Raw genomic sequence first — 13607 nt, 5'->3', positions numbered from 1 at the left:
TTGGAAAAGGGTCTTTAGTACAAAGTACATTTACAGTGACTCTTAGAGAAATTTAATCCTTACCTGATACTGCATTTAAGCCACTTCCAACATTTCTTGAAGCTGAGGTAGATGTACAGTTTGCACAGGAAAGTTTAGGTCTTTTTGAATCATGATCGCGTTGTTGATTCTGCGACCTGGAGTGTGCTCCCTGAGTTATCTCAGACTCACTGTACCATGTGGACTGAAACGGTGATGCAGATGCTGAAGCAGACTGAAAGTCACAAACAGAAAGTTTAGGGAAGCAAACAAATGCTAGCAGTCAAATCAAATTTAACCTATGATGATGGGTTAAGTTCCCAAGGATTGTTTATTCCTCACAGTTCCAACATTCTTCCATGTGGTTTTTCTTAAGCTTTGTTCTTTTTTTTTTTTTTAAAGATTTATTCATTTTTTTTATTACAGCCAGATATACAGAGAGGAGGAGAGACAGAGAGGAAAAGCTTCCGTCCAATGATTCACTCCCTAAGTGAGCCGCAACGGAGCCATGCGCACTGATCCGAAGCCGGGAACCTGGAACCTCTTCCGGGTCTCCCACGCGGGTGCAGTGTCCCAAGGCATTGGGCCGTCCTCGACTGCTTTCCCAGGCCACAAGCAGGGAGCTGGATGGGAAGTGGAGCCGCCGGGATAAGAACCGGCGCCCATATGGGATCCCAGGGCTTTCAAGGCGAGGACTTTAGCCGGTAGGCCATGCCGCCGGGCCAAGGCTTTGTTCTTTTTACTATCCATATTATGATCTACACTGTGCTAGGTTGTCAATGTGGTTGAAATTAAGTGTTCTTTGTAACTACACATAAACATTTGGTTATGGTACACTGAAAGATATCAATTTTGTATTCTCCCTGGTTTAATAATTCAATATTCCAAGAAACTTCAAAAGTACAAAAAGAAACTTCAAATATATTCCAAGAAAATTCAAAACTACAAAAGACACTAACATAAAAAGTCTAAAAAATAAAGTGTTTTCAATTAAAAAAATTATCCCTGAGCTGATGCTCATTCTAACACTTTAGTCCTACAACAATAATAATGAAACAGATCAGGATAAAAAGAGGTTAAGGTTAGGGCCAGAGTCAAGGTTAAAGAAAAGACAGAACAGAAGCAGAAGAAAATCCCAGCATCTGCAATGTCTTATTAGTGAACCAAAACAATAGAAATACATACTTAAAATTCTTAGATCATGATTTTCTAACATAGAGCTATTTACGTAGCTCTTTGTGTAAGAGAGGAGGAAGAACATTATTTATTTGAAAATCCAAGTTGCAGAGAGAAAGTTAGATGCGAGAGGATTTTTATCCACTAGTTCACTCCTCAAATGTCTGCAACAGCCAGAGCTGAGCCAGACAGAAGCCAGGAGCTTCATCTGGGTCCTCCCACATGGGCACAGGGATCCAAGCATTTGTTCCACCTTCCAATGCTTCTCCCAGGCCATCAGCAAGGAGCTGTATCAGAAGTAGAGCAGCCAGGACTTTAATCAGCACCCACATGAGATGCCAGAATCACAGGTAGTGGCTTTACCTGCTATACCACAGTGCTAGCTCTATGATATTCTTTTGATGTACAGATAGACTGAAGTAGAAGAAAAACAAAACAAAACAAAACAAAAAAAACCTCATAATACAAATGGCACTCATCATGAACAGTGGCTAAGCAGTGTACACAATTTAATATATTTAAGATTAGTTTGTCTCCTTAAAAGTACTGGTCTAAATAATCAGCACATGTTCCAGCAACAATCTGAAACTGAACAACAACAAAACTGAAGTCATCCTATTATTTTTATAGGAACATTTTCTTCACATGGCACATGTGGTGTATAATCTCTAAAATGCTCAAGGACATAATGAGTTTCATCAAAAAGCCCTAGCATACAGATAAAGGACAGAAATCTACACCAGTCTCGGTCAAAAATGTATATTAAAATTGGCATACTGAAGAGTTGAATTTCTTGTGAGTTTTGCTGTTGCCTTCATTCAAAAAAAAAAAAAAAAAAAATCAAGCCTTCTTCCTGGCTGCTACCAATTCAATTGTTTTTACCATATAGATATCTTCAGATATTTAAGAAATGAGATTCCCCACTACCATCACCCTACTGTTTTTTAAACAAAGTTTTGGCTCACGTAACATTCATTCTTAGATCTGTATTACCAAAGTCAAATAAAATCAAACTAGCCTAACCTCAAAACACATTGCTTTTTGGGGGCTGGCATGGCCGAGTGTCAAGCGAATCCTCTGTCTGCGACTCCAGCATCTCACATGGGAATCAGTTCGTGTCCTGGCTGATACACTTTTAATCCAGCTTTCTGCTACTGACCTGGGAAGGTGGTAGGCCCCTGTACCTCTGTGGAAGACCAGGAAGAAACTCCTGCCTCTGTACTGTACTAGCTCTGGCCTTTGTAGCCATTTCAGAAGTGAATCAGTGGATGGAGTCTCTCTCTGTGCTTAGGAAAGCAATACAGGATGGCCCAAGTACTCAATCCCCTATTCTCATGTAGGAGCCCAAGATGGAGCTCTAGGCTCCTGCCATCAACTTGGACCATCCCCAACCATTGAGACCATCTGGGCAGTGAGCCAGCAGATGGAAGATCTCTATCTCTCCTTCTCTAACACTGCCTTTCAAATAAATGAGTGTATCAGCAGAAAAGAGAACAAGGCTGAATGAGGACTGAAGTACTTAGGACAGAGTAACATATTATACATCCCCAACTGAGCTTCCTCTTTTGCTGTACTTAGTCATGCAATTAAAGAAAAATGAAATATTTTATTTAATTAAAAATGTAAAAGTAGAAGACACATATACAGATACAGAGGATAAGGAAAAAGATCTTCATATAGTAGTTCACTTTCCAAATACCCACAACAACCAGTGCTGGGACAGGCCGAACTCGGGAGCTGGAAACTCGATCTGGGTCTTTCACATGGCTGGCAAGGACCCAACACTTGCACTAGCACCTGCTGCTGCTGCATGTGTAAATTAGCAGAATGCTGGACTGGAAGCAGAGGTGGGACTGATTTCACACACTCTGATATAGGAGGTAGATATCCCAAGCAGTGGTTTAAACCCAATGCAGCACAACACCTGCCTGGCTAAATCTTTTTTAATCCAAAAAAGTTTTTTTTTAAAGTCCCAAGGATTAAAAATACACACACACACACATATATTCCAAATTAAAATGTTACCTGATAATCAGAATCCAGTCTAAATGAAGAGTCTCTTGAGTGATAGGTTTCATTAAAACTATTTCCTCTGCTTCCAGACATCATCCTAGTACTTAAAGAGCTGGAGGGCTGAACAGAAATTCTTCTTGGAATCCTTGAAGGTTTAGACTCCATTCTTAAGATTCCCTATGAAATGCAAATTTCCATTAATTGCCTTTGGGAAAACATGCAATCCTTTAATTCTTAATCCCTCCTAATCATCAGCTTCAATCAAGAATTAACCATGCATATTAACCACATCTGACAAGGTAACTGTGAGTCTAATACCAACTTTTTTCTGCAAGGCAAAAGTCTAAAGTCCATAGAATAGGTTTCCTATTGTCTATCACATGAAGCAAACCAAAGTGCAATGAGAAACTGTGTGGCTTGCTGTTTCCAATGCCAGGGTTATGGTTTAATCAAAATAAAATAAAATCTTACATGAATTGCTCTTGATTCTCTTCCCATTCTTTTCTATGAGTGTTCTTGCTCATACCTACTGAACTATTTGCATATCAAGCACCACAATGTGCTCTAACAGGCTTTTATTTGGGAATTCTACAAACTCCATATCCAATTCCTGGCCATTAGTTTAAACAAGAGCATCTTTCTTCTGTGGGCTCAGTTAGCATAGACCTTTAAGACATTATACTAGCTCACACTGTAATCTTTAAAATCCCCTTGTCAGTCAAGATTTCCTTAGCTCAGTATCACTCCCAAATGATTTCCTGGAATACAAGATTCAATAATCACAGATTACAATGTAAGAATGAAAGGTATTGAATATTTGTCACTGAAAGATATCTTCAATTCCATAAAATTAACAGGTGATATGTATTGAATGCTATAAGCCTCTTTTATATAGTGGTTCACTAAATCTCCAAAACAAATCTCTGAGGTGGGTACTACATTATAGGGATAATAGATAAGAAAATTGGCACTGAGAGATTAAGCAATTTACAAGTTAGCTGAAGTGCCTCCTAGAATGTTGTCGAAGAATGACATCTTAAGTGGAAAAGTTAATTTGTAAAACTATAGAATTATTCTATTGGTAAAAATCATTCTAATGATGTTTTTTAAAAAGCAAAAGAAAAAACTGGTTTATAGAAAATGTGAAATTGTGTCTTGACATTTTACAGAAAAATTTCTAAGCTTTTCTCACTAAACATTTCTCAATCCATGAAAAAATAACCATCCCAGCCATGTCTGACTATCAACTATATATAAGTGGAATCTCACATTAGTACCCATATCCAACTTTGTGTCACCACAAGCAGTTAACAATAAATTCACCCTAATTTGTGGGAATGAATGTGATCTATTATTCTATTCTTTCTTATTCTACTATGACTGGACAGGAGATTGTTCAATTTGGGAGCAATGATAAAAAGCACTGCTATAAATTAAAAAGTACTCTCTACCTTTCTAATAAATATCACAGAAGAGAGAGAAAAGTAACAACAACAAAAAAAAACTTTTTAGAACTCTAGGACACAAATTTACCCATAAGACTCAAGAGTAGACAGGAAGAGTAGAAAAAAACAAAACAAAACAAAAAACAAAACCCACTGAGCACAATCCACCATCTTGAAATTTCAGACAACTAGAAGGCGAGAGTCTGTAAGGGTGGAAAAGCGATTCTCTTACCTAAGAGCAACATAAAAGAAAGAATACCTATATAGTTCCAAAAATAAACCATTAAAAAAGAGAAAAGGAACCTAGGAAGCAGTGACAAAGAAAACATACATACAATGGTATGCAGAAAGCAGAGGGAGCAACCAATACAGATTGGAGTTGGTCCTCAGGTAACAGAACATGTTTTAGCAAAAACAACACATCATATGGAAACTATATGTCACAGGCATGTGGCACAGGTGATCACCATTTTAATTTGAAAAACTATGCTACAGACACAGAACACATGTTAGTTCAAAAAATCTTATTTTTAACTTGAGAAAGAAGCTATCGCTCAAGAAAGGAATGGTGGTATTTGGCAAGATTCTTTGAATGTTAACACAGTTATAATAACTACTAAATCAATTTTACCAAAAACGTTGTGGGATGATGTACATAGGACAATGATGAATAACAAAAAATCCACAATGAAAAACAGAACACAAGAAATGGCATAAGTGAATCAATAAATAGGAAGGTATATAAAGCTTAGAAGACACAACCCAACTATTAAAGATCACTACTGTTGCAAAAAGGAATAGGAGATAAAGGACTGCTACCATCCCTCTAAATAGGAAACCAGCCCCAGTGTAGGCCCTGCCAATTCCTAATTCACATTCATGATCCCAGGATCATTACTGACATTGCCTGTGTTGTCTCCTCAAATGGGCATGGATTTAATAATAGAGCACATTACCACCTAATTCAAATCTTCTATCACTAGCTTTTTATAAGGTATGTACATACTTGATAAGCCCATAAGATTTTTTTAATCAGAAAGAGTTTAATTTTGAGTTGGAATTTTAAAGATATATAATAATATTAATGTTTGAACTCTCAACATGCAAAAAACAAGATACTAAGTAAGTCTATTTTTGATGTGAGGACTTTAAACAGGGAGACAACATGCTTTTTGAAAGACATACCTATATATCTTTTTTTCTAACAGCAATAATGTTCCTTGACTATGCCTTTTACAATTATACTCACATTTATACCCAGTTCTTACTTGCAGAATAGAACTAACCTAGTAGGAAATCAGCTTAAAACAAATCTCTCGGGAAAAGGCAAAGAGGCAGAGTCCTCTGAGAGAGATAATTTGATACTGTGTGAAACTAATTTTGGCAACTCCTCTACATAAATTGATTGAATTTTGTCAATGTAGGTGTTACACGAAAAGTTACATAATTTGGTTACATAAGCTGTAGGTCATAAGCACGAAAGATAGTGAAAAGTAAAATGTGCAGTCCTTGAAAAATCTGTACCACTTACAAGATTCGGGGGCATTTCTTCAAGTTCAGTCAGCCATTTAACAAATAGTTTTTTGGATGCTTTCTATGTGGTAGGCACACTAATATCGAACAAGAGGTTGACAACTAATCTAACAGGCAAAACAAGCAACACAAACAACCAATATCTAAATAGTTATAATATCAATACAGGAAAAGGAGTAAAAATAACATAGTACAATGGTAGGAAAAGGTAATTAAAGCTTGTTGCATTTAACCAAGACTTTTAAATGCACAACATTAAAACAAGGTTCATATGCAGTCTTTCCTCACTGATCAACGCAGCCCAGTGTTCTTCAGTCATCACAGAGCATTTCTTTAAATTCAGACTTGATTCCTCCACTTATTAGGTTCTCTGTTCAGTGAGAAATTTATCAGCATGGTTGGTTTCAGACATACTGGAAATGCACTTCATTAAAAGCTCCACTGACCAGCACAGGTAATGTCCTGGCAGTTAAAACAAGTATGGACACCCATGTCCCGCATCAGCCATGAGTGCAATGCTTGAACCCAGATGATACAGACACTGAGACAGAAATAATGGCTCAAGTAACTGGGATTCTGTCACCATGTGGTAGACCTGGGTTGCATTTCCAGCTCCTGTTGTACAATAACCATTTGATGGGAGAGCTCTGCCTCTCAGACAGGGGAGGGGCTTGCAGCACACCAGGTTAAGCTGCTGACTGGAATGCAGAACACCTAGAATCAAGTCCCACCTTTACTTCCAGCCCAGCTTCCTATTAATACACCATGGGAAACAGCACTTGGGCTCCTATCATTCACGTGGGGGACCTGGACGGAGTTTTTAGCTCCTGACTTCTGCCTGGTCCAACCCTAGTTTGATGGCATTTGTGAAGTGAACCAGCAGATGGAGAACCTTTCCTCTCTGTACCTTTAACATCCTTCAACAATAAATAAATAGCTCTGCTCCTAACATCCTAAAAGTTTGTTGTAATTTCACCTTTGCACTTCTGTTTTACAGTTAGAACAGTTCAGCATGACCTCGAGAAATGCATATACCATGCTTTCCCACTCAATTTGTATAGAGCATACATCACTAGTATGCAGGCTCCAAAATATAATTGTACTCAGACTTACAAAAAGGTCCATGGGATTCAGTGCTTTGTGGTGTTCATCAACACAAGTACGACGGTAAGGGAAGGAGGCACTCCAACTCTAAAAAGGCACTTTCTAGAACCTGTTCTGAGTGTATAAGAAAAATAATGAGCCACAAAAACCTTATGGCTAACATTTGAAATTTTTCACTTTGCTGAACTGCTCAACTTTTGAGATGACATCTGTAAGTCAAGATTCTTTGTAGCTTCTAGTTTACCTAATCAGCCATACTTTCACTCCAAATCTACCCTTACATTAAGGCACTTTAATCGTAGTTGACATCAGCAACAACAGTGGAAAACAGGTACTCATACCAACCTCATGATTTATGTAGTCCATATATCTCACAGTTCTGTGGCTTGCTTTAGCTACTCAAAAAACAGTAACTGCTTATTTCACAGGTAAGTTATATTCTGCCAAGCTTCCTAGAAAACCTTGAAGAGCTCTTGAAAGCAAATTCATGGCTTTCAGTGGCCTGTTGAACACTACGGAGGAAAAAATGTCTTTCAGGGTGGGGTGTGGCGGTGGGTGGGTGGGTGGGAGCAGGGGAAGCTCTGTGCTGTGGCAGATGTGCTGCCAGCATTCCACACGGGTGCCGGTTCAAGTCCAACTGCTCCACTTCTAATGCAGCTCTCTAACTGGGAAAGCAGTAGAGAACAGATCAAGGACTTGGGCCCCTGAACCCCTACAAGAAATCTGGAAGAAGCTCATGGCTTCAATCAGTCCAGCTCTGGCCAATTCAGCCTTTAGGGAGTGAATCAGCAAATAAAAGATCTCTCCTCAGACCTGCTTTTTAACTCTTTCAAATTAATAATTTAAAAAAAGCTTTAAAAATATTTTTCTAGTTATAAACAGCCTTAAATCTATTAAGCAGAAAATATTTTGCCTGAAAATTTATTTTAGTCCAAGTAAGAGGATGAAAGGAATCAGATCATGCAAAATTCTGAAATTCTATGCCTGACATAAAGATCTCAGTTATCACTGGAAAAACTATATCAACCTTTCCTAGAATATAGACAAATTAATTTGAATTTTAAGAATTCACTCTATTTTTATTGGAAAGTCAGGTCTACAGAGGCGAGACAGACCAGTTCACTCACCAAGTGGCTGCAATGGCCAGAGCTGAACAGAGCTGATCTGATGTCAGGAGCCCCGAGCTTCTTCCAAGTCTCCCACAAGGACTGTGGGGCCATCCTCTACTGCTTTCCCAGGCCACAATCAGGGAGCTGGATGGGAAGTGGAATAGCCAGGATACAAACCAGCACCCAAATGGGATTCTGTTGGTTCCAAGGCAAGCATTCAGCCACCAGGCTATCATGCCAGATCCAAATTAATTTGAAGTTTATGTTTCTCAGCAAGACTCCATTTGGCTGGATATGAGGCTCACTCAAAGTAAACTGCAACTCTGTCTCCATACTAAGGTTAGTCTAAAGAGTAGATCTCATTACTAGATCTATTTTGTATTTCATTCTTGGTAGTGGTACTTATTCTCTATCAAATTTTCAATTTTCTTTCCATCTTCTTAAAGACTGCTATGTTTTAAACGTGTCCCCAAAAAAGCATGCACTGGAAACTCAATCCCTAATGTGTAAGTATTAAGGAGTGGGACCTAATAAGGTATGCTTGTTTGGGTCATGAGGACCTCACTTCACAGAAGGATTGATGCCAACTATAAAACAGCTCTGCGTTTCCTCTCTCTCTCTCTCTCTCTCTCTCTCTCTCTCTCTCTCTCTCCTAGCCCCCTGCCTTATAATCATGCAACAAGAAGGCCTCAGCAAATGCGGCGCTCAAAACTGGACTTACCAATTCTGGAACCAGAAGAAATGTTTAATTAATTATCCAGTTTCAGACATCATGTTATAACAGTACAATATAAGGTAAGATACACTCCTGGGGCCAGCAATGTGGTATAGCAGCAAAAACCACCACCTGGGCACCAATTCAAGTTCCAGATACTCCACCTCTGATCCAGTTCTCTGGCTATGGCCCAAGTGCTTGGTCCACTGTCACCACTGTGGAGACCTGGATGACGCTCCTGGCTTCAGCCTGGCACAGCCCAGCAGCAACTGTAGCCATTCGGTGTGAACTGCAGGTGGAAGATCTATCTTTCCCTCTAACTCTGCCTTTCAAATAAACAAAAATAAAAAAAACGATAGCCATCATAAAAACTCTGAGTGCCAACAAAAGAGGTGGCACTGCATGTTTAACAGAAACAATGAAGGCAGACAGAGAACCTGAGAGGGGGAGCACTAGCTCCACATCGTGAACATGCAGGAGCTGCCCATATTCAAGGAGAATGGAAACCCTGGAGAAACCCATCCATGTGCCAGACGCTGTACAAGAAGACAGTAATAAGCTGCCATTAGGGGAAAGCTAGGATATTCAGTTTAGGAAAGGACTTTGCATTGGTACATGGCAGGTGTCTGTGATCGACTACTTCCACGTATCCATTTCCTTTTCCCCAGCTAGCTGCTGGACTCCTGCTTGTGCTGTACACTTTTATATGGTTAACCTTAGCACATCCCTCATTCCCTCCCACTTAGTATTTCTTCGGAAAAAAAAAAAATTTATTGTAAAGTCAGATTCACAGAGAAAAAAGAGAGACAGAGAGAAAGATCTTCCATCCACTAGTTCACTCCTCAAGTGGCCACAATGGCCAGAGCGGGGCCAATCTGAAGCCAGGAGCCAGGAGCCTCTTCTGGGTCTCCCAATGGGTGCAGGGTCCCAAGGCTTTGGGCCATCCTCTACTGCTTTCTTGGATCGCAAGCAGGGAGCTGGATGGGAAGTGAGGCAGCTGTGATAGAAACCAGCACCCACATGGGATCCTAGAGTGTGCAAGGCAAGGATGTTAGCCACCAGGCTACCGTGCAGGGCTCAAAAAGATTTTTTAATAAGGCAGATCTACAAGAAAGACAGACATTCTGTCTGCTGGTTCACTCCCCCGACGAGGCTGCAACAGCCAGCGCTGAGCCAAACTGAAGCCAGTAGCCTTGGGCCATCCTCTGCTGCTTTTCCAGGCCACAAGCAGGGAGCTGGATGGGAATTGGAGCAGCCAGGACACAAACTGGTGCCCATACAGAATCCTGGGTCTGGCAGGGTAGGATTAGCCAATTAAGCCATCGTGTACAAGTGCCTCCCCCCGCCCCCATATTTCTAATTACAAGCAAGAAAGCATGTGGAGAGTCCAGTGCCCAGCGATTACTGCTACCACACCTGCCTACCATGTGGCTCTTAGGATCAACTTTTCACATTTGGAAAGTTATAACTTCATAAAAGCAGAGAAATAGCAATATGATGCCAAACATTTCTCTTTAATTCCCTTACACAAAGGGCTTTTCTTATGTAACATGGATCCTCTCATCACTCTACAAATAACTGCTTCCCATTACTACAATAAAGATCTTGTTCAGGCATCTGTAAAGGCTCAACAAAGAAAGCCTCAGCCCTATCCATATTAACAAAGACTACTTCTTACACCCTAAGTCTTTTTCGCTATATGTGAATATATTCAGTAACAGAAACACATTTGATGTATTTATCAATAAAATCCACTTCCTACGTTTTTCCAAAATAACTTAAGGATAGGCAGGAACCAAGTGGACACTATCTAATCTTTAGAACAGTCCAATTTCCGACGCAGAATAAAGAATGAAAGCTTTGGCCATAGTGGGTAAAGCTGCTGCCTAAGATGCCCATATGCACATGGATCAAGTCCCAGCGGCACCATTTCTGATCCAACTCCCTACTAATAGCCTGGGAAAAGCAGCAGATGATGACAAACGTGCCTCAGCCCCTGTCACCCATGTGGGAGACCCAGATGAAGCTCTTCATCCCTACCTTCTGCCTGGCCCATACCTGGCAATTGCAGCCATCTGGGGGAGCAAACCAGCAGGTGGAAGATCTCTCTCTGTAACTCGGGCAAATAAGTAAGTAAAAGACAAGCAAGCATTGAGGTTTGTCCCTTGGCCTGACTCTAAGTTGATCTCCCTAATGCTTAATTTCCTCACCTACAAAAAGATACTACCTTGACAGGAATGCTGGGAGTTTTACTGGCATACTGGCATACTGGTCAGCAAATCCCATTATTAAATAACATCATCAATGTCGAAATGTTCACACAAACCACATAGTGAAATTCTGTTAGCTTCATCATTATTTGAAGTTGGCCTTGAACACACAGTAAAAAGACTTAATTTTTAGAGTCATTCAGATTTCTATATATACACATATACGACATTCACTGTATGGTAAAGAAACACACGTTTAGAAAGAAACAGCCATTGTTTATACTTCACTATATTTTTGGCATGTTTTAGCTTTTTATACTTAGTCTTTCAAAATTTCTTTGATGTACTTGATCTTACATTGCTAAACGGCGGAAAGCATTTATCAAAAAAAATAATTTTTTAAAAAAAGATTTATTTTTATTACAAAGTCAGATATACAGTGAGGAGGAAAGACAGAGAGGAAGATCTTCCATCCGATGATTCACTCCCCAAGTGAGCTGCAACGGGCCGGTGCGCGCAGATCCGATGCCAGGAACCTGGAACCTCTTCCGGGTCTCCCACAAGGGTGCAGAATCCCAAAGCATCAGGCCGACCTCAACTGCTTTCCCAGGCCACAAGCAGGGAGCTGGATGGGAAGTGGAGCTGCCGGGATTAGAACCAGCACCCATATGGGATCCCAGCAAGTTCAAGGCGAGGACTTTAGCCGCTAGGCCACGCTGCCGGACCCTTAAAATAATTTTTATCACAATAAAATTCACAGAGGACTCCTCAGGTAAACAACTCCGTTTCTAAACTGCAGGCTTACAGGGTCAACATTGGGTTAGCCCACTGCTTGGTATACTGGCATCTCAAATATGCCAGTGAGAGTTTTAGCGCTGCCTGCTTTCCAGGTAGTTGCTTCTGTTCCAGGAGGCAGATGATGGCCCAAGTGCCTGGGGAACATACACCCACATGGGAGACCTGAATGGAGTTTTAGGCTTGCAGATCTGACCTGGCTTACCCCTGGTTTCACATAGGCATTTTGGGGGAAGGGACAGCAACAAATGAAGATGTGTGTGTGCGTGTTGCTCTGCCTTTCAAGTAAATATAAATATATTTAAAAAATGTTTTTTAAACAACTATTCAACTGCTAGTTTATAGCCTTGGCAAAGATATTATACAATCAACGATCCTCCATGTACCAATCAACCATCTCCAACAACAATCAACTTTCAACCAATTTTCTTGTCTATTTTATCAATGCCTTTATAACCATAAAGTAATGGTAATCACAACACTGTAAGTAATTCTTTATTTATACTTGTCTAGACGTGTAGCAAGCCATAAAACAAGGCTATTAATACCCTGACACTGTAGGTATGCAAAACTTTGCAATGTAATGTTGATGGTTTGCCCAAGACAAGGACCTTTTCTCTCTCCACTCCTTAAGTATAAGTCAGCCTAGTGAGACTTAACCGCAGTTAACAGAAGGCACAACATACAATTTGCCAAAGTCAAGAGGAGTGGGAGTTTGGCTTGGTCTTTAAGATGCCACTAGGGACACTGGCAAATCAAACAGCACATGGGTTCAAGTGTGAGTTCTGTTCCCAATTCTGCTTTTCTACTGATGTGCACCCTGGAAGGTAGCAGACAGCTCAAGCAATTTCTTGACCGTCATCTACCTGGGCGACCAAATTGATCACCTGGCTCCCAGATTCAACCAGGCACAATCTTGGTAGCAGGCATCCAGGGAATGAGCTAGCTAGTGGGAGATGTATCTGTCCCTGTCAAATAAACAAATAAAACATGAAAACAAAAGATAAACTCTTTGAGCTTCCATTTTTACATTCTTAAAATGTTGCTCTGACCTCATGTCATAAAAGGCTCTCACTGAGCAAAGCCAAGACGCCAACCAACATCAAATGTTAGACATTAAGAATGAATCCATCTTGGGGCTTGCCATCTGGGAAATCCTCTGGTTCTAATACTGACACAGGAATTAATAAAGGTCATGACAGTACAACTGCCCAAAAGACACAGGAAACTGAATAAAACAGTGAATAGCTGTTTTAATTCATTAGGTTTTGAGGTGGTTTTTGTATGCAGCAAAGAAGCAAAACCTCCTAATGCACCCTTTTGCTTTCCTACTATTTGATCATTTAAACACATCATTAAAATGTCTACCTGCATTTAAAAAAAAGATTATAGCTGAGTCTAACACAAAAATCTGTCTTAAACATCAAATGAGAATCAAAGTATTAAATTACCACATTACTGTACAATAAATTCATAGCACAAAGTTATC

The 13607-nt window shown here is 40.1% G+C and overlaps 1 protein-coding gene across 6 annotated transcripts in view; it reads right to left on the bottom strand.

Moving 5' to 3' along the window:
• Positions 1 to 13607, bottom strand: part of MARCHF7 (membrane associated ring-CH-type finger 7) — a 39574-nt gene that overhangs the window by 22722 nt on the left and 3245 nt on the right. For all 6 annotated transcript variants that reach the window (XR_009245448.1, XR_009245447.1, XM_058664542.1 and 3 more), the window contains exons 2-3: positions 3220 to 3384; positions 64 to 253 (exon numbers count right to left, since the gene is read on the bottom strand). Coding sequence is in view for 4 of the 6 variants with exons in the window: in XM_058664542.1 (XP_058520525.1) it covers positions 64 to 253; positions 3220 to 3372 (343 nt within the window). In the remaining 2 variants the exon portion in view is untranslated. The remainder of the gene's footprint in view (positions 1 to 63; positions 254 to 3219; positions 3385 to 13607) is intronic.

The sequence above is a fragment of the Ochotona princeps genome, chromosome 5, assembly GCF_030435755.1.
Source record: "Ochotona princeps isolate mOchPri1 chromosome 5, mOchPri1.hap1, whole genome shotgun sequence".
NCBI classification, from domain to species: domain Eukaryota; kingdom Metazoa; phylum Chordata; class Mammalia; order Lagomorpha; family Ochotonidae; genus Ochotona; species Ochotona princeps.
Note: the sequence above shows the minus strand (reverse complement) of the source record. Positions and strands in the feature narration are given on the sequence as shown.